Source organism: Scylla paramamosain, chromosome 33 (genome assembly GCF_035594125.1).
Source record: "Scylla paramamosain isolate STU-SP2022 chromosome 33, ASM3559412v1, whole genome shotgun sequence".
NCBI classification, from domain to species: domain Eukaryota; kingdom Metazoa; phylum Arthropoda; class Malacostraca; order Decapoda; family Portunidae; genus Scylla; species Scylla paramamosain.
This window is the reverse complement of record NC_087183.1, coordinates 11,994,868-12,017,367: the sequence shown is the minus strand read 5'-3', so window position 1 is coordinate 12,017,367 and position 22,500 is coordinate 11,994,868. Positions and strand designations below refer to the sequence as shown.

Genomic DNA, 22,500 nt, shown 5'->3' with positions numbered 1-22,500 from the left:
CGTGCAACAGACAGGCATCACGGTACTTGTAGGGGGAAACGGACGCGTGTCACTCTTTTTCTTATTTATTAAAATGTTATAATAGACGGGCACAGAAACTGACACACGACGAAATGTTGGTACTTTAAAAACACCACACTTCAAAACGAAAAGATGTACATATATACGGACATATTAAGCTATACTACACATACTTACATGCTAAAACTTCCTAAATAAAAAGTGTATAATGAGACAAGAACCACATTCCAAACAGATAACTGATAACGTATACCACATTTGAAATAACCCCCCCCAAAAAAAAAGAGAAAAAAACAAATATATATAAATAAAACCTAAAACAAAACAAAAAATACCACAATTTAAAACGTTACATGGAAAAACAAAACAAAAACAAAAAATACTCAGAAAAAGTAAAACTCAAAGTACCAGAGAACACCAAACAATTTTCGCTTTCCAATTATATCACACTCAGCTTTCGATCTTAACACTGAACACCATGAAGACCGTAATTCTGGGGCAAATCTTCTCACGTCTCAGTTCCACGCAGGATTATGAAGGAGGCAAGTTACGCCCCGAGACTTAAGTGAGTATTACGCTGGCTTGTATCTATTTAACTCGTACATTATACGCTGCTCCCGACCAGTAAAGAAAGACCTGCACGGGGTGACTTAAATAAAACACACAAATCCAGACTTCCCCGCTAAACAAGCAAAAGGGATACAGCACATTAAAATTTCAGTGACCAACTCCTCTCTCTCTCTCTCTGTGTGTGTGTGTGTGTATGTGTGTGTAATTATACCGTCATAAACACCCATGCTAACACCACATAACGAACATATTAATAACTCCATGATGAGACACGAAATATTAACATGACTTTCCCTAAATCCTCTGTAATGAGCATTTTAAACTAACTCCCTCACTCTCCATTGCCTCCCTCGCCCCATTTCCTGAGCCTAACCCTGCTGTCTCCCTTCCTTCCAATACTCATTCCCTCTTAACCCCTTGCCTACCTTTACTTTCGCTGCTCTGTCTCCCATGCTTTATAATGAGCATTGCAAACTTCCCCTTACTTATCTCATCCCTGCTGTTTTCCTCCAAATACCCTATGCTTTTCTCTTCCCTAACTGCTTCCCTTTTTGCTTATCTTTTCCTTAACTCATCGCTTCTCTCTCTCTCTTCCCTATTCGTCCCAACTACCGCATCTTCAACTCATTATTATGTTAACTCTCCTGAACTTACATCCACTATCTCTCTCTCTCTCTCTCTCTCTCTCTCTCTCTCTCTCTCTCTCTCTCTCTCTCTCTCTCTCTCTCTCTCTCTCTGTCTCATTCTCCCGTCGTCTTTCCCAAACTGGTCTTCCTTGTCCTCCTCCACTAGACCGCAGCATTATGACTCCTAATACTTTCCATCGCACACCCACACGCACACTCAGATTCTATATGTAGAAATGTGAGCTGGGAAAAAACCACGCCACAGCAACTGACAGGGAACTTTCCTTTAACTGCAGCTGCTGTCGTCATGATCATTTCTAACACAAATACCACCACCACCACCACCACCTTGAACAATTACAGAGCTTCAACACCAAACACCTCTCACCACCACCACTAGTATCATCACCTTGAACAATAACAGAGCTCTGCCACCAAATTATCAACACCAGCAACACCAGAACCACCTTCAAGAACAATAATAAAGCTACACCACCAAGAACCACGAACAATAACCATCACCATTACAACCACCATCACCAAGAACAACAACAAGAGCGTCACCACCAAGAGCGAAGAACAACTATCACCACCACCACCACCACCACCACCATCTACACCTGGAACAGCCCCAACCAACAACAGGATGAAAAGAAACCGCCAAAGATGAAACCAACAGTGAAAAGAATCTTAACTTCCCCGCCATTGAGGTTTTCTAAGCGACGCAGCTTGTCGGATTTTCGTGTCTTCCGCCAGAAAAAAAAGTTTCCTATATCAACCCAGAGCTTAAAAAAAAAAAAAAATCCCTTCAGCCTTTTGTGCTATTTCTCTCCGTCTCCCTCTCCCTCTCTCTCATCTCCACTATCAATGTTATCGTCGCTTGTGAAATAAAAGGTCAAGCATAAGTAATGTGCTCCATTATACACCTTCCACACGTCTACTCTAAGCTCTTTACCCCCATTCTAAAAGCGTAACTCTCACCCAACTACAAACAGCACCACGGTATAACAAATCTCAATAAAACTGCGCTCCACACTTCACTCTCGCCTATCTCTCACTTACCCATTCATTTGCTTACTCGGTTTATTCCATATTCAGTTACTCCAGTGTTTGTTACTCTTTAAAAAAATCTGTAACTCGCACTCAAACGCAATCCCTCATATTCATAATACTACAAAACTGACATGCCACAGTTGCACGGATGCCTCTTGTTCAATATAAGTATCATGCTGTTAAACTAATGAAATTCTACAACGCGTCAATCACAGTAACATTCAAATACAATAGAATAACACACACATACTTGTCGATTGAGTTTACCTGGATAACCTTCATAGCTATTCCCTGTAAACACAAGTATAAAGTTCACAAATACACATGTACTAACTTTTATACACATCCTTATCTTCTACAGGAGTCAGCAGTTTAAGATCGTCCTCCCTGCCGACGACCAGCACCCGTTTTCTTCACCGAGACTTCCTGCTGGTGGGCTTAGCGAGGCGGAAGTCGCGGGGCAGCGGCTTGGGCACTGGCATTACTATTACAAGTGGTAGTAGTAGTAGTCCAGTGGAACCTATTCGACCCCTGCTTGATCTGACCTCTGGCACGACAGGGGAGCCTCAGGTTACGCCGCCGCTGCCCATCTTTGACGAGGCCGCGCCGAGAAATGTGTCGGAACTGACGGGGAACGCTGCCTACCTACACTGCATCGTGCACAACCTCGGCAACAGAAGCGTGAGTAGAGAGAGAGAGAGAGAGAGAGAGAGAGAGAGAGAGAGAGAGAGAGAGAGAGAGAGAGAGAGTGTGTCTGGTATGTTTACATGGTGACAGCAGCAGCAGCAGTAGTAGTAGTAGTAGTAGTAGTAGTAGTAGTAGTAGTAGTAGTAGTAGTAGTAGTAGTAGTAGCAGCAGCAGCAGTAGAGGTAGAAATAGAAACAGAAGTAGCAGTAGAGGTAAAAGTAGAATTCTACGTAGAAGTAGTATGTGTGAGTTACAATAGTGTGATTGTCTTCTTTTATATAAATGTCTAGTATCCGTTCTATACCAGATACCTAAACCTCTGTGATAAAAACTACCTCTTTATCCTACACAACCATCCCTGTGTAACCTTTAAAACTTCTTCTAATAAAAATAAAAACATCGCAGCGCTAGTTCTCTCTCTCTCTCTCTCTCTCTCTCTCTCTCTCTCTCTCTCTCTCTCTCTCTCTCTCTCTCTCTCTCTCTCTCTGTGTGTGTGTGTGTGTGTGTGTGTGTTTAAGAGGGGTGATTCTAAACGTAATGTGGGTCGTTTGCGCGGTGCACCTGTTAGTGTGCTTCTGTTATCGGCTGTCCTCGCAAACCAATATGCAATGTGTTCCTTTAAGAGCATGCACGCCAAAGGAAACCCAGGGGAACCTATTGTATCCTTTATAAACAATGTCAACAAGACCTATTTACGTGTACGTTATTACTATAAAGCCTCACCACCGTCAAGAACAGCAATAATAACAGTAGTTGCAACACTCGAAAGGAAAATGAAGTATGAAAATTGAAAAAGAGATCATAAGGTAGGTCGGTCAGTTAGTTGGTTGGTTGGTTGGTTGGTTGGTCTCTCTCTCTCTCTCTCTCTCTCTCTCTCTCTCTCTCTCTCTCTCTCTCTCTCTCTCTCTCTGTTCTTCACAAAATTACGCAGTCCGAGTTCATGAGTTTCGCGATTTTCTTTTGTCTACCATCCTGCTAACCTCCTTCCACTACCGTCTTCCCTCCTCCATTTTCTTCCTCCTCTTTTACGCTACCTTCCCTTGAGGTGATGTACGAACGTAACATGAATTTATACGAGTTCCTATTAATTTCCTGTGTTATCTTAGTACGGACACACAAGATAAAAGTGGAACACATCAAAAAAGACTGGTCACAAGAAATACAGGAGCACGGCGGAGATAGAACCAGTCAGAGCGGTCAAGGGAAGAGCTGAGTGGCCAAGTGTGGGGGGGGGGGAAGGGGAAAAGGAAAAAGTTGCCACGCGCCACCAGCTGCCCCGCGCACAAACCCTCACTCTTTTGCCACAAATACGCATTTCTAAGCTATCTGGCTTCATAATATACAAAATCACTCAACAAGATCTAATATAAATGCTGTTTGAGTCAATATCAGTCTACCTTTCCGTGTTTTGTTCATAAATTCGGGTGATTTCATTTTATCCGCCAAGGAAGGTAATCAGCCCTCTCTGGTACTCCCTCGTTGCTACATCTTGTTGAACGGCGCTGGAGTCTGGACTGAGTGGGGATTATATAATTATCTGGTATATTAACTACACACTTCATTACAGCTCATCTATATAACGCGCTTCACTGTTCATCTACCAACAAAAACATGACTCACGGACGCTAGGCTGAGAGGGGATTAGATAATTACCTCGTACATTAACAAACCTACCTATTTATCACACTTAATTAGGAATACACACATTAATACACTCACTCATACTTGTACTCACTTTGTCCTCCCACACGTCCAGCAGAAACAGCAGTAAGGAAGAAATTATCAAGGGTTTCCGGCGCTTCCCTTCTATTTCTCTTCCTTATTGCTCTCCTATTCCCTTCCTGACTTCTTTCCTCTTCCAAAACTCCGTATAATATTTTAGTTCTCTCTATGTTTCCGTCAAGCAATAGTCTCCTCATTATTTGATTTTGTTGTGGATAAGCTTGTTGGGGTGTTTCTGCTTCCTGATTGGCTGCCTGGCTCTGTTTCATGCACCTGATAGGCTGCCTGGTTCTTCCCTCCATTTTCAGGTGTTTTGTGATCACGTAGACATCTCATATGATATCGTGATGTTTTAAATGTCAGAGAGAGAGAGAGAGAGAGAGAGAGAGAGAGAGAGAGAGAGAGAGAGAGAGAGAGAGAGATTCAAGGAAGAATTATAACAGGTAGCGAGACAGAGGAAAGCAATGAATATTACGAACAAAGAAAACACAGAAACGCGGAGACATCATGATATTACGAGAAATAAAACAAGCAAAGCAAATATAATGACGATGTTACGAAAGAATAGAACTACGCAGAAAGGAAGAACACTAGTTTTGCTAATGACTAAAAAACAAAATGTAATTATCAAACGAAGACAAACCACACAGAAATGAGGGCAATTCAACAGCACACAGCAAACTCATCAACACAACATTTGATTTATGCGTCTTCATCTTTCGTAATGGCAAAGATTATGGAAAACGGGTTGATTGAAGGATTGGAGAGCGAAGCGGAGCGGAGTGGCAGAGTTGTAATGGAGTGGAGTGATGCACAAGGTTTCTCACTCACTCCCCACTCGCTTTCCTTTAGCTCCTTACTCTCTTCTCCCTCCCTTCCGTCTCGCTTCCCCCTCGCTTCCCTCTTCCTTCCCACTCCCTTCCCTCTCGCCTCCCTCTCCACTTCCACTCCCTTCCCGCTCACCCACCCAGCTGAAGGAGAGGAAGAGGAGGACGCAGGAGTGAAAAATAGAGGTCATTTGTGTTTATGGGCAAAGCGTGAGCCCGTCAGTGTTTAAGGCTGAGTTTACGTGGTTACCTGGAAACCCTCAGCCCCTAAAGCCTTACTCCAAACCTTCATCAATACCCTTGGCCCAAGCACTCAGCCTCACTTCTCGTCCTTCCTTCCATCTTCACCCTTGTTCGTTTAGCCTCGTCATCTCCAGTCTCATCCTTGTCCTACATAGCCTTGTCTTCGTAGATAAATTTACCTAATCTCATCACTCGTCCTCCCACAACCCTGTATATGTTCCTCGTAGCCTCGTCATCTGTCCTCGTCATTCCGGCTTCATTCTAGTTCATTTCGTCTTCTTGTTGCTTGTCCTCGTCCACTAGAGTTTTATCCTCACTCCCTCGTCTCGTTCCTTCTCCATCCACCTTCGTCTTTGTTCTCCAGCTTCGTCTTCGTCACCACCAGCCTTGCCCTCGTCCCTCCACTAGTCTCGTCCTCGTGCTCATGATAGTTCCCGCAGTCCATTTCCTAGAAAACTGCGCTGATTGGCTTAAAAGATGAACCAATGACCGTCACTTTCTTTAATTGATTTATGAAGCGACTTTCTTAAGGTGATGACTGTCCAGGAACACACACACACACACACACAAACACACACACACATACACACACAAACACAGACATGGATTAATCTTGCAACACACGGCTCATCCACACGTGACCTCTTCCCTGAAACTCCCACGTCAATACAACCTGTTATTCTTCATATTTACTCACACGTACAGGCTTCTGGGCACGTGTGATGTACCGCGTCATTTGCCTTGATGCTGCTTTTGTAGGAATCAAAACGCGAGAAAATCTAAAACGTGCAAAAAGGATATCATTCAAAACTTCAGAACTGTGTCGCGGAGAAGTACGAGAGAGGGTACACTGAGAAGAAATACATATGTGAAATAGTTGCGAGGGTAAGGGTGAGTTTAGATGTGTATAGAATGCAGAATGTTCGATATTGCTTAACTCTGCATAGCGTTACGGGCACGAACACAACAGGCACTCGAGTATATGCCAAGTTCTCCGTGTCCTGCGCTTCCGGGAAAGTGGGTAGGCAGCAGTCAGGCCGGCAGGTTACACGGCAGGTTATGGTGTTCAGGGTAACGGAGATGGAAGCGAGAGAATTATTTAGTATTGCAGATGGCGTGAAAAGAATGAGTAGAATCTGAAACCGGGATGAAAGACGAGGCGATGAGTGGGTTACAAGAGGCAGGGACGAGTAAATACAGAGAATGTGTACAGTGAGGCGATTTCCAGTGAAGGATCATTAGCAGCGCCGTGAAAAGTGTTAATACAGGTAAGCGGAACGAGTGAATGCGCCCAGGGATACTTAAAGTTCCGATTCCACGCTCATTTGGCTGGACTTCAACCGAAAATAAAAAGAAATAAAAGAGAAGTATGCGATAGCCATGGAAGATATCAGGGAAAACTCAATCTTTTATACGCTAACTTTTCACCTGTTTGATTAGAGTCGTCCACAGCACCACGGCTCAAGGTTGCTTACATATACGTATCTGGAGCCTCGTTCTTCCTTCTCCTTCTCCATCTCCTGGCTTATCTCCCTCATCCCTCCGTCTCCTTCGTACCTACTATCTCCTTCACTTTTTTTTTTATTAATGTATCTTCCTCTTCCCAGTAATCCGCCTCGTCCTTCTCGTCCTTCTCCGACTCTCACTTATCATCCTCGGTCCTCTCCTTCCTCCTCCTTCGCTCCGTCGCTGCAAGGACTAATGAGGACCCAAACATCCTCCGCTCACATAACCATGGGACTAAGACTCCTACTGACTTATCCTTCACTCTTACTGACACACACACACACGCACATAATTTTTTACACCAGTTGTTCCCTTTCGTACCCAATAAATAAAGGAAACAGCTAAAAAGAAAAAGAAGAAAACGGTTGGAAACACAGCTAAAAAGAAAAAAAGAAAACGGATGGAGAGACAATACCAAGGATAACTACACTAAATTCCCGAAACATCCCTGCTACCAAACAACAACAACACAACAACAACGAAACATCTGTTCCTTACCCAACGGCTCTTGTATGTATGTACGTACGTTCATTACACACCAACATTACGATCTTCCCTTTAACTCCCACTACCTAGCTGTTTCATGAGATCGTGTACGTGCACCAACACCCGCCACGCTTCCCATGCACGGATTACACGCCGCTAGTTGAGCTGTAACACTGACAACTGCGCGGGACCAGAGGGCGGAAGCACTTGGCCTTTGAGAGTGCGAGGGTGACGAGGACGAGTGACGAGTGACGAGGGGCGATAAGAGGATAAAAGCAAGGACGTAGACAGGGAGAGGGGAAGAGAGAGAGGAGGTAGATGAGAAGGCGTGGCTGAAAAAAGAAGGGCGGGAGGGAAAGGAATGAGAGAGAGAGAGAGAGAGAGAGAGAGAGAGAGAGAGAGAGAGAGAGAGAGAGAGAATCAAAGAAGCAGGCATGGTAAGGAAAGACATGATGGGAGGGAAGGGATGGGAGGGAAGGGAGGGAATGAGATGAGAAACGAGGCGGAAGGACGTCAGGATCCTACTGGCGGATGTAAATGGTACTGCGAGTCCTGAGGGAGTAAGGAGTGAGAGAAGGAGAGAAGGAGGAAAGGAAGGAGGGAGTAGCGGCGCCTTCCTGCTCTCCATGGATGTGGGTGCGTAAGGCGTCGCAACAAAAGGGGTGTATCAGACTTCCTGGAGGCGCGTTATGACCATTGTCTTGATATTCACCAGCCACGCGTCATTCAATACCTTGCTTCCTCGTCTCCCCGTTTTCTTTATACTATGAGGTGGCTGGCGCTTGGCTGCAGCTTAGGAAGGCGGAAATAAAGGCTCTATTATTGTTATGAATGGATTTTAAGGTAGTTTTTTTTTTTTTTTTATGGATATTTACAGATTGGATGAATTTAGGTGGCTTTTTTCATGTTGTTATTCTTTTTTTTTTGTACTCTGAGGTGTCCGACTCTTGGTTGTAGCTTAGTGTGAGGAAAATAAAGGGTTTTTCTTCTGTCGGATGGATATTATGGTTGTTTTTAGGGTAAATTTCCAACTGGAATGAGTTTTTTTTTTTTTTTTTAGTGTGTTGTTGGTAATTTATCCATAGATTCATGGGTAAATGGTCTTGGTTTTATATTTCCAGGTGGGGACTGTTAGGTTAGCGGAATGTGGCAACAGTTGTATCCCAAAAGATTTTCATGCAAATGTGCGGGATGACCAGGAATAAACAGTTTGTGAACCTCTAAACTCGATGGACTCCATTTGGCTCAGTATCGGCCTCTGCCTTATCTGAGCTGAAGCGTGAATTGAAAGTAGCTTATTCATTAAAACCGCTCGGCGAGGCTTATACATTTGGATCTACTTGGAAAGAACGTTGAGTTACATTTCAATTCTTTCCCGGGATAAGCTGACTCGGCCGCACGGAGTCGGGTTTATGCTGACCATTGCAGTGCTGCCATCTGGCGGCAGGCGACTCGGGCACAGTGTTTTCAGTAAAGTGTGTGTGTGTATGTGTGTGTGTTCAAGCGGTTGAGATGAAAATTGACTTGACTCCATGCCACTGGTGTCACAAGGCGCGTGGTGTTTTCAATTACGTGGCTGGGCTGGCATGACTTTCCCAGCCTCCTCGCACCCTCCACTCCCTCCCACTACCCCTTCCACTCTCACCCACTCTGCCACTCCAATCCATCTCCACCACTCCTGGCTCTCCCTCTCTCTCCATCCCCCTTCGCAACTTGGAACTGCGGGAGCCAGGATAGGCAGGACTCACGAAAGTAGCGCCGTGGTTCTTTGTTGCAGCTCCGCCCTCTCTCCTGCTGCTGAGTGCCTCCTGACGACCCCCTGACTACCTTTACTCACCCCGCCTTACTTTACTTGCTTCCATGTCACTCTAACTTGTCTTACTTTTTTTATATACTTATGTTTAGTATAGTCAGGTCTTAGTTTTGGTTTCCTTGCAATGTTACACAAGGGTGCTGATGTCTCGGTGACTTAAAGGGAGTGAATGGAATAATGAAGAAAGGGTGACGAAGAAAAGCACACGATAAAAAAAGGATTATTATTGAAGTAGTGGTATTACTGTAACATCACACACACACACACACACACACACACACACACACACACACACACACACACACACACACACATAATCCATAGTCAGTTTGATCTACGTAAAAAAAGAAAAAAAAACATCACGTACGAACATTTTTTTTTTTTTTGAGTCAGTGAGTGGCAGGGGATGGTATTGACAGTCACCTCAATGCTCCTGTCAATACAACGAGGAAGAGCATAGCGAGGAGGAGGAGGAGGATAGGGGAGAGGAGGAGGAGGAAAAGCAGGAAGAGGAGGGGGAAGAGGAGGATGTCAGAGAGGAGAAAGACCAGGAAGAGGCGGAGGCGGAGGAGGAGGAGGAGGATGAAGAGGATGATGTCGAAGAGGAGAGAAGTAAGAGGAGGACGGTAGACAAAATTGTACAACAGGGAAAAGGTAGAGGAAGGGTAAAGGTAAAGGAGCAAGAAATTAAAGGTTTTACTCCTTAAAGCTTCACCTTAACACACACACACCTGGGAGGGAGCAACCAATTACAGCTAGAGCGACCAGAGGAGAGGCGGCTGAGGAGGCATTGTTGCTGTTCTCGGGGACCCCTCCCCTCGACTCTCCACCCTTCTACTCACGACCCTCTCCATCCTCCCCCAGCCTACCCCAGCAAGTCCACCCATTGTGGGCCGCGACTGGCAGGACACAAAGCCGCGGGAAGAATATTGCTGCTTGAGGGTGGAGTGCACGTCTTGCCGCCTCCACTACCCCGCCCCCCCCCACTCCTCCATGCCTCCACGCATTCCACTTCCCTCCTCCCCAACCTCCTCCACCTCCAGTCCACTTCCCTCAGTAGTGGTATGCACGTTAGGTCATTGTTCAGGAACACACACACACACACACACACACACACACACACACACAAGGATACACACGCACACACACACACACACACACACACACACACACACACACACACACACACACACACACACACACACAATCGTGACTGAGTCTGAAAGGTGAAGCGGAGTTTATATTTTTCCTCGGAAGTCTTCCTCGGAAAACAGCCGTCTGACATTTAGTGCTTTTCTTGCAATACACGGTTGAGTTATTTCCTTCAGTATTGAATGGACGAGACGCTGAGTGGTTCCTATGAAATATTCGGATTCTGAGGAAAGGTCACTGCATAGCTAATTCTGTGTCGTTCGAAAGTGACAGGTGCGGCAGTCCGTGTCATCAGCAGGCGTCCAGTCTCCCAGCGGTCAAGGTTAATGAACAACAACTTGAAGCAACACTAACAGCCGGAACAGAAAAGTTAGCGCCGTGACCACAACAACGCCAGTGGATAACAAGGATTCATCACCTCCGCTGCGTGGACTGACATATGAGAGTGACTGACTTTTATCACCACCGTCATTACTACCACATCACCGCAAACAACATTACCACCTTCTCGTCATTACTATCACCACCAAGACCGCACCACCTTTTCATCACATTACCTTTGACACACTACCCTTTCATCACTTAACCTAACCTCACCAAACCTCACCAAACCAAACCAAACCTAACCTAACTTAACCAAACCAAACCTAACTAAACCAAACCCAACCTAACTTAACCCAACCTAATCTAACCAAACCAAACCCAACCTAACTTAACCCAACCTAATCTAACTTAACCAAACCAAACCTAACAACCAAACCAAACCCAACTTAACTTAACCCAACCTCACCTAACCTAACCCAAATTAACCTAACCTACCCAAACCTAACCCAACATAACTAAACCAAACCTTTCATACCCTTTATTACCCTAACTTAACCTAACCTAACCACTTCACACCATCACACCTCCACACGTGACCCCACCAATGTATCCTGCGGGTGTAGTGGCGTACAGTACCAGTTCCAAGATGCGCGGACATAACAGGACACAGTGGGAACATCAAAGACCTACGCATGCAGCTCCGGGCCCTCACAGGATTGCCACGCCACTGGTACCACAAAACATAGCAACCACTGAACTTTATCTACAAGTGAAACCTTTGAAGATGATTAGTACTGCGTAATCTATCGCCCACAAGTTCCGGGAAAGGAATCGATAGTGGTAATTAGAAGGTGAGAAAGTCGAGGAGCAAGTTCAGAGAAAAAAAGATGATGTAGAAGAGAGAGATGATGAACAAGAAGGGTTATAATGACATAAAGAACAATAAAAAGAACTTGAGTGAGAACTAGACCCTTGCGAATAATAAGGAGAATGAAAACGAGAACAAGAAAAGCAGGATGATGGGGAACAGGAACGAAAATTACGAACAAGAAGAAAAAGGAAGAAGAAAAAATAGAATGAGAAGAAATAGAAAACACAGAGTGAACAGGAAGAAAAGAAGAAGAGAAGAAAGAAAAGAAATTAAAAACAAAACAAAATAATGAACAATAAATATAAAAAAAAAATGAGAAGAAAAACAAAGAATGAAGGAGGAAAAAATGAAGAAACGAAGAAAGAGAAGAAAGGAAAAAAGTACAAAGAATGAATGAAACTCGGAGAAAATGGATGACGAGGGCAACAAGGACAACAGGCAAGGCGACAGGCAGCAGTAGAGAGCCAACGCGTAACGCCACTCACAATGAAAAAAAAAAAGAAAAGAAAAGGAAAAAAAAAAATAACATGACGCGGATCAATACTTCCCTCTCGGACAAGAGACACTCGGGGTTCGAAGTGGAGTTAGAAAAAAGTAATATTACCAAGGATACGAAAAAAAAAGAAAATAATATTGGAGTTTGGTAAGATAAAAAAAAAATGAAATGAAAAATACTTCGTCGATCTCTGAAATTATCTAGTTCCAGTGAAAAATACATGTTTAGAATTATCTTTATTTTTTTTTCTTTTCTTTTTTGTTCAAGAACAAAAATCTGTTAATTAGTTGTCTGCTACTTTGTTGTTTGAAGAAGAAGAAGAACAACAACAACAACAACAACAACAACAGCATCAGCGGCAGCAGCAGCAGCAGCAGCAGCAGCAGCAGCAACAACAACAACAGCAACAACAACAACAACAACAACAACAACAACAAAAACAAGAACGAAAAAAAACAAGAACAAGAAGAACAAGAAGAAGAAGAACAAAAAGAAGAAAAATAAGAACAACAACAACAACAACAACAACAACAACAACAACAACAACAACAGCAGCAAAAAAAAAGAAAAGAAAGAAAGGAAAAAAAATAAGAAAGATAAAAAAGAAACAGAAATAAAGAATAAAAAAGAAAGAGAAAGAAAAAAACAGAAGTACCTAAGTAATAAACGGCACAAGCATCCCAATCATTCCTCTGAGCATTCCTGACACACTAAACAACAACGTGGCTGTCACTAGCCAGTCACCCATCATGGATTATAGATTACTAATATCCTGACATTCCTTACTCTGACATACTGCCGATAAAAAAAGCTCTGCATAAATACAAAATAAGTGGAATATTTCAACCATGACGGATAGGAAATTGATGTTACCGGCTCCCTCACTGAGTCAAATCAACAGTATAGATGAGAAAAAAACATCTAATAGTACAACGTGAACAAGGAAGCACAGGTGGCGTTCAGGTCAAGGCTAGAACCCTCCATGTGAAAAGAGGCACTCGAATATCAGGGCACAAAGACTCAATATCCGCATCATGGTACGCGGATGAGCACAGCAGGAGATAAAAGGCGGAAAGACGACAGGAGGTGAGCGTCGGGTGGAAAAGACGAGGAAATATGATGCAGCCACGAGAGTACTTGACAAAGATGTACATTAACAGGCACGCTGAGACAGGGATAAAAATAAATAAATAAAAAAAAAACCCAAGCTACGCGGAAGGACTGACACAGACGTATACAGACAAACAGAAACTTACATAACACAGTAGAACCAGATACACAGAAAAGGAGATATAACATTAACAGACACACAGACATATATGAATAGAAAACCAAACTGCACAGAAAGACACAAGATCGTGCATAGACAAACAGAACTTACATACACAAATAACAAAACCAGATGCACAGAGAAACAGCCAGGGAGAAATAAAAAGGTAATCAAACTACACATATGACTCGCAGACAGACAGAAACAGCAGTGCATATACCTGACAAGATAATCAGGCCAGGAATACAAGGCAAGGATGGTCACTTTTGGGAGGAAAGTGAGCAGGCGAATGGCGCTGTCATGGAGAGAAGACAATCACTGGAGGAGAGGCGAGGAAGGTATATGAGAATGGAGTGAGACCGAGAAGAGGAGGAAAGAGACATGGGAGGTTGTAAAATAGCATTCGTAAATAGGAGGAGGAACAGGCATAGGAGAAAAGAATAGAGGATACTGATATGAGATGGGCAAGAGAGAAGGGGAAACAAACCTAGAATGAGGTGGAAAGGGGAAGGCTGTAAAGACAGCGTTAGTAAATAGGAAAAAAGAGGAAGATGTATACGAAAAAATAATGAGGAATACTGATATGAGATGCGTAAGAGAAAGTGAAAAAAAATGTAGAAAACTGTAAAAGTAGCGTTTATAAATAGAAGAAGGAAGAACGTGCATGAAAAGAATAATAAGAATTTTGATATGAGATGCGTATGAGAGAGAGAGAGAGAGAGAGAGAGAGAGAGAGAGAGAGAGAGAGAGAGAGAGAGAGAGAGAGAGAGAGAGAGAGAGAGAGAGAGAGAGAGAGAGAGAATGAAAAAGGGGAATGTTAAAAAGAAGTAACATGAAATTATACAGAAAATACGAGATGAAAAACGGAGGGTCAGAAAGAAGTAACATGAAATTATGGAGATATGAGGAAGATCTTGTGGGGGCATAATAGAGCAGAACTTGTGCATGTAATAGAGTAGGTCCTGTTGTTGAGATTATGGCGCAGGACCTGTTGTGGAGATTGCACTCTGGGTAGTAAGGGCAGTAAATTGCGGCCTCTGAATGGACGTGGGACGGCGGGGTTTCAGGTTTTCCACGTGAGGTATTACGGCACACTGTTGCTCTCTGCGGTGCCTCGACTCCCCGAGCCCCCCCCTCCCAGCCCACCTGCCTCGCTACCCACACCTGTTTACCGTGGTGGTGGTGGTAGTGGTTGTAATGGTGAGGGTGGTGATGATGCGTGAAGAATGAAGGACAAGGGCACGGTGGGGACACAGAATAGGTGGTGGTGGTGGTGGTGGTGGTGGTGGCGGTATGCACGAGTGAGGACAGGATCAGGGTGATTGCAGTGTTGACAGAAAGAAAGCTGAACCGTCACATTTCAACGTACATTCTTTATTCATACCAGTAATGGACTATTGCGTAGATCAACATCGGCGGCTTAACTCTGTCAACACTGCACACGAAAAGAACACAATTTTTCCAAGTCATCGCGTATTCACCTCAACTTCTATTAGCGATTACGTAAAGGTGACAAAAAAAAAACAAATAAACAAAAAAAAAAAACTTATATCCCATACAAAATAAGAAAAATAACAACCACAACTGACTACATCACATAAAATACACCGCAAGAAGATGACGCAAAAGTAAAAAAAAAAAAGAAAAAGAAAAAGAAAAGAAAACCAGACCTACACCCTTCCTGCCACCACACAAAAGACAGGGAGTTGAAGGCAATATAATTTTGAGCTTTACCCTTTTTTCTGCCGGCTATCAGGAGGCAGTGAGAGTCCAATCCCCCTAACAAGTCTCAGTCTACGCGAGTGTTCATCCGGGGCGGCTTGGTCACGTCACAAAGCTGCATTAATAACCTCCCCAAGTGGTATCGTGGGCGGCAATTAAGGTGAGCCAATCGCTGCGGGGTGTCCACTTTCATCTATCACTTTTATTGCGTCCTGACCGAGCAGCATTATGAACAGGGCGTTTTTGAGGCGGGTCATGCACTCAGGGGATCGCCTCGTGTTATGAATGTGAGGATAAATCGTCATGGTATAAGAGTATTTAATTATATTGGAGGTGTTCTTAAATAGGAATGGTGTATTAGTGCATTTGTTATTTTTTTCGTTTTCTTTCCTCGTTCTTAATTTAACCAGGCACTCATCTTTTCACTTGTTATTGCCATTACTTCTTTTTTTTATTTTTTTTCCTCTTCCTGCCTCTCCTCTTCCTCTTCAATGCCCTTTTCTATTCTCTTCTCCCACGCACACGTAGTTCAACAGTTGTATGACAGTAGTGTCCCCTCCTATTTATTCCTATATTCTTTTCCTTCTTCTTCTTCTCTTTATTCTTCTTCGTCTTAGTCTTTTTTTTTTACTACTTCATCTATTTTTCTTCTTTGTCGTTTTAGTTTTTTCTCTTCTTCTTCTTCTTCTTCCTCCTCCTCCTCTCGGGTTCTAAGTGCCTCAGGGAAGACCTTTTCCTCTCCTTGTTCCTCTCCCCTCTACTAACGAGCTAACGAGGGGAATGTACCTTTGCCAAACAAGTATGATGCAATATGTCCCGTGCAGCGTCTCAGAATTTGCTTCCCTGAGCCTTGATGGAGCGAGAGGTAGTGCAGGGGCGCGACAAAAAGGGCCAAGGGAGATGTGGAAGAGAAGAGGGAGGCGGATGACGAGTAGGAAGTGTAAAGGAGGAGGAAGAGGAGGAAGGAGTCGGGAGTGAAGAAAAGTGAGAGGAAGGAAGAACAGGAATGTAGGAAGAGATAACGATGAACTGGTGAGGGAGAAAAGATAAAAAAAAGGAGGAGGTGGGAAAGGAAGTGAGGAGGAGAAAGAGGAATGGAGGGAGGGACAGTAATAAACCTTCGAGTACGCCAATAAAAACTGTTATTCTAAGTTTTAATGACAGAATATTCATGAACTTATACACATAAAAAATAATGAAGGAGGAAATGAACAGATGGAGTAGAAAACAAAGGAAGAGATAGTAATGAACCCCTGGGAACGCCACTTAAACTATCATTTCCACTTGTAGATTCGTAGATTTACATAAAATAAAGTAAGGAGAGATGGGGATAAACTACTGGAGAAAGGAAGGAGGATGGAAACCAGTAATATCCTTAGAAGACACCACCTAAATCATATTAATCAATCTCTTCAGTTCTTAATAATAAAATACTCATGAATTTGACAAAACAACACGAGAAAAGTAGAAAAAAATAGTAATTATCAGCTATAACTTTTGCCCCTTCTAATCCAACCATCACTACCATCACCACCATCACCACCCTCACTGCCATGACCCTCACCACCCCCACAACGGTCCTGGGTCCTCTCACAGACCTCATTCCCCTCATCTAATCCGGTTCGTCCCTCACAATGGCAACGACCGCGAAAAACCTAATTCCGGTGATGAGAAGGAATGAGTCTCCATCACGTATTGTCAGATATTCGGGCAACTAGTATTGTATCTCTCCTTTCCCTTCCTCCCACCTCCAGTCCCTTACATTCTCTACCTCTCCTTGTCTGCTCCTTCTCCCTTCGGACCTCCCTTCCCTCCCTCCCACTCCTAACTAATCCTCCCTTGCTCGCCTCCACTAAATTGGACTTCACTCAATCACCAGAGAGAGAAAAATAAATGAAATATATGAGTGGTACGGAGAGTGGTGGTAATGGATGGTGGTGGTGGTGGTGGTGGTGAGGGGTATAGGTAGGTGAGGGACACGCCACTAACAACACTAAGAAGGTAATTTGACGAGTGTTTTGTTTCTCTCTCTCTCTCTCTCTCTCTCTCTCTCTCTCTCTCTCTCTCTCTCTCTCTCTCTCTCTCTCTCTCTCTCTCTCTCCTATTTATTTGTTTTTTTGTTCATTTACACCTTTGGCTAGACAATAAAAACACAAAGAAAAGAAACACACGCACACGCACACACACACACACACACACACACACACACACACAAGGAACACGACACATCACGTGACTTTCCACTCCAGGTAAGGAAATCAATCGCAAGGAGAGTAAACAAAAATTACCAACGTGAATGTCAAGCTTATTAATTCCCAATAACAAAATTTGAGGTCCCCGCGGCGGAAGATTATTGTGGTTTTCTTTTTAAGGATTTCTGGGCAAGCTTTTATGTTTCGCTCAAGTATTGCTAAGTCCGGATCAAAGAGAATGCTAGAGGGGAAGGAGAGTATTTCCAGACACGTGTAGGAGTCATGGATATACAATGGAAATATGTAAGGTAGCAGCGTAATCATTAATAATTTTTTACATTACAACGCGAATTAAGAATATGTGACGGAAAAAGCAGAAAATATATAAATTTGAATTATTTTTTTCTTTTTCTCTTTCCAGCACGGCAAGGTCCAGTTGGCCTAATTTTGTTTTCTTTTCACGGGCCATCATCATTTCTATTTGACGGCTAACATCATTATCATCATTACGGGCCATTATCATCACCATTATCATCGAGTGTGTTTGTTCGGCATTACTACTTCACGAGCCATCCACTCCTCACTTTCACTTCTGTCGCCTTTGTCACTGCCACCATCACCATCACCTCACCTCACCTCCTCCCCCCTAACCACGCTCTCATTACCAGAACACGCAACACCACTAGTCCATCACTACCCACACATGTCATCACCAGTCACCACTCACCTGTCCACACTTCATCACCTCCCCCCCTACCACTACCACTGCCAGTATATCCTACCGACGGCCAATCACAATCAATATGGTGACAATGATGATGGTCTAGATGTAATGTGGCTATGACGTGTCTCATTCCCAGCATGACCAAGGGGCGTGATGGTCAATGTCACACGTCTTGTACTGTGGAGTGTATAGTCTTGTTCCTGAAGGTTTGAAATTATGCTCTTCTGTTCGTATCCATGTCTTTTTATGCGAATTATTGTTTGGGTTAAAGATTTTTGTGGCCTGATAACATTTGAAAGCCACTGTACGTCTCTGTCAGTGTTTGTCTTTTTTTTTTATGGTTTATTGTTTGAGTCACTTTATTTTGTGTCCTGGTAGCAACTGGTAGCCACTATGGATGAATAAAATTTAGTCAGAGATTTATAGCTGCTTGAATAAACGTCATGAGGTTATTATGCTTCCATCAAAGATTTTTGTGGGTTGATGGCATCTGACAGCCACTATCGGTGAATACAAACTAGTCAGATATTTGTATTTATGTATTTGCTTCAGTGAATGGTACACAGTCACCAGATGCAATATGCTGAAGTCAAGATTTTCACTGACTTAATATGAGTTGAGAACCACCACGCGCAGACAACACACAGACAGCCAGGTGCTCATCGTTCCTTGAATAGACTTTGAATTTTTCCAAGAAGGCTCTACACTGCTCGTCGCATCTCTCAGTATCTTCAATATTGCCCTCTGATATGACCATGAACTGTTCGTCTCAACGTCCAGTATTCTGACTACGAAACTTGTGTGTGTGTGTGTGTGTGTGTGTGTGTGTGTGTGTGTGTGTGTGTGTGTGTGTGTGTGTGTGTGTGTGTGTGTGTGCGTGTGTGTGTGTGTGTGTGAGTGAGTGGCGTGTATTCTCGGATCTCGTAGGCGGCGAGCAGTGCCTCAAGACGGCATTACATTCATGTCTGTCTGAGGAATTCTTGGCAGAACACAGCCCTCCTGAGCTCCACTGCCCGCCTGAAGCTTCTTAAGTAAACATTTTGCAGTGAGTTAATGTACCGCATGCCAAGTGTCCGAGTCTAAGAGCCTTGCCGTCAAAAAGATATGCAAAGGCCTCAGTAGACAGCAGCTTTCATGTTACTTCGAATCCCTTTTTTTTTTTTTGTGCTGAAAGAGACAAAGCGAAATAAAGCGCAGTCAACAAAGCAATCTTAATTTCATTTAGATTCTCACCAGCATTTTGAGTTAAATAAACACCTAAACACTGCCTAGAGCCTTCAACTACTCCTCAACTATTTTGACGGAAGAGAAGGAGGAAAAGAGAATGAACTAAGATGCAGGTCAACAAAGCAATTCTTAACTGCACTTTGATTCTCACCTCCATTTCTGAGTCCACTACCTAGAACTTTTTACTACCACATACACCTACATATGAAAATCCAATTCGTATCCTTAAAAGCCACATTACTATTTTATCATCCTTTCTACCCCATTCCTTTGTGACGCATCCACCCCAAGCTCCCATCAGTCCTTTAAACATATGTGGCAATATCTCAACCGTTACTGATACTCCAGCTTCTTGTATATCTGTAACCCACGGAACAATTTCATAATTTAATCATATATTCCATTACAAGTTAGCTACGAAGAATATTATGCCATTTGAAGCGTATCACTCGGAAAAATCTGGAAAAGCACAAAGTGAACGAGTCTGACAGGAAAGAATCCACGAAAAAGTAGTACCACAAAGCAGAGAGAGAGAGAGAGAGAGAGAGAGAGAGAGAGAGAGAGATGGGGTGGGGGGTTGTTTTCCCTGTTTAGCCTCCAAACACAGTGAGATGCATAGAGTACGTGACTCGGTGCTCAATGTCGGACAAATATTGTCAACTTTAATAGACTGGTCCCTTCATTAGTAAAAGCAGTGGTGGTGGTAGTAGTAGTAGTAGTAGTAGTAGTAGTAGTAGTAGTAGTAGTAGCAGTTGTATGTTTGTTATTATTATTAGTATTACTACGACATCTACTACAATAAGTACGAGTAAAGGAAAAGAAGCAGGAGGATAAGGAGAAAAGGGAGGAGGAGGAGGAGGAGGAGGAGGTGGAAAGTTCCAAATCATTAATGAACAAAAACACCAAAGACCCTTTATCGCTTACTATTCACCACTACCACCACCACCACCACCACCACCACCACCACCACCACCACTACCACCAGCCTGTGTTGTAGCACGGCACAATTCATCACAAATCGCTCACATCTTGAACGGTGTGTTAGCAAGCAGAAACTCATGCATTTAAATGACTTATCTTCTTCCTGCTCCTCTCCCCTATACCCTGTAATTTTCTTCTCCTTTTTCTCATTCTCCCTGTCATCGTAGCTGTCATTCCTCCTCTCATTTCTCTTCTCAACCTTCCTCCATTCCCTCTCCTTTCACCCTAACTTCCTTCCCTCCTCCACCGCCTCCTCATTCCCGTTCTCTTTTCACCCTAACTCCTTTTCCTTCTCGTTTCCTGTCTCTCCTATTTCTTCTTTCCTTCAACGTCTGCCTCCCCCTCTCCCTCTCTTCCCTACCTTATCATGTCCCTTCTTACTGATTATTCTTAGTTCTTTTCTAACTTTTTGCATTTTTATCCTGTTTATGGTAATATATCTTCAAATGACTTGCAATTTTCATTTTTCTCAATTTTTCTTCTCTTCCTTGAACTCTTTCTCTTCCTCTTCTTGCTAGTATCTTCTTATTCCTCGTTCTCCTCTTTTTTTCCAACTCTTCCTCTAATTTTCTTCTTCTGGTTCCTTATCATTCCTCATTCTCCTCCTTTTCTTACAGTCCCATCTCTTTTTCTTTTACTTTCTTCTTATTTCTCTTTCTCGTCTCTTGTCCAACTCCTCCAATTCTCTTTCTTCTGATTCCTTCTTATTTCTCTTCCTCGTCTTTTATCCTGCTCTTCTAATTCTCTTTCCTCTAGTTCTTTTTTATTCATGTTCCTTTTGTAAGTCTCTTCTTTCCTTTACCTCCTCATCACTTCTTCTTGCTTCTTTTTTTTTTTATCAGTTCCCATTCTCTTCTTTTCTTTACCTCCTCTGCTCTTTTCATACTTCTAATTTCTTATCGGTATTCCTGTCATTTCTTCACGTCCAATTCTTTTTCCCTCCCTTTTAACTCTTCTATTTACCTCGTATTCTCATTTCATTTCCACATCCTCCTGACTTACTCCTTCTCAAAATACGATAAAGATCAGACACATAAAACAAGGTAGACGCGAATAATCCATTTATCTCTATTCAAAAACGCTTCCCCTTCTTATCTAACACAGTCGTAATATTTGGTTTTGAATCTGGAATATCAACACGTGGAAGGAGGAGATGGGAAGGGGAGGGAGGGAGGGAGGAAGGGCGACAGAGAGCGAAGCAGAGGGAATGTTTTCTATATGCGGTGGCACAGAATAGGAAATTAAAGCGAGTGGGGAGGCATTGTACGCGGGTGTCAGGAAGGGGCCGAGGACTGACAGGTGAAGATAAATGTATTTCAATGTATCTTGAATTTAAATAAACATTACCCGATTTTTTTTTCTTTTACCAGGTGAAAGAAGGACTGCTCTCTTCATATGTAAATATTAAGAAAAAAAATTATGCATTTATATGAATATTTTCGTTTTTGTGTTATTTTCTCTCAGTTTTCTTTACATCCAGGAATTAATTCATAACAATGTCTCGACACACAGAGAGAGAGAGAGAGAGAGAGAGAGAGAGAGAGAGAGAGAGAGAGAGAGAGAGAGAGAGAGAGAGAGAGAGAGAGAGAGAGAGAGAGAGAGAGAGAGAGAGAGAGAGGGTGTGTTCAAAGTTTGTCTATTTTCTTTCAATTTTCAGTATACCACTGAATCATTTATAATGGATATAATACACACACACACACACACACACACACACACACACACACACAGAGAGAGAGAGAGAGAGAGAGAGAGAGAGAGAGAGAGAGAGAGAGAGAGAGAGAGAGAGAGAGAGAGAGAGAGAGAGAGAGAGAGAGAGAGAGAGAGAGAGAGAGAGAGTGTGTTTGTGTATTTTCTTTCAATTTTTGGTATACCAATGAATCATTTATAATGGATTTAATACAGACACACAGTCACACACACACACACACACACAGAGAGAGAGAGAGAGAGAGAGAGAGAGAGAGAGAGAGAGAGAGAGAGAGAG

At 43.1% G+C, this 22,500-nt stretch overlaps 1 protein-coding gene and 1 long non-coding RNA gene across 2 annotated transcripts in view; one reads left to right on the top strand and one right to left on the bottom strand.

The window, feature by feature from the left end:
* The window catches only part of LOC135089706 (zwei Ig domain protein zig-8-like), a 72,848-nt gene that overhangs the window by 21,690 nt on the left and 28,658 nt on the right, over positions 1 to 22,500 (top strand). Inside the window, exon 2 of the mRNA XM_063985640.1 lies at positions 2,632 to 2,951. Coding sequence (XP_063841710.1) covers positions 2,632 to 2,951 — 320 coding nt within the window. The remainder of the gene's footprint in view (positions 1 to 2,631; positions 2,952 to 22,500) is intronic.
* The window catches only part of LOC135089707 (uncharacterized), a 164,833-nt gene that overhangs the window by 128,972 nt on the left and 13,361 nt on the right, over positions 1 to 22,500 (bottom strand). The gene's annotated exons all lie outside the window — the stretch shown is intronic.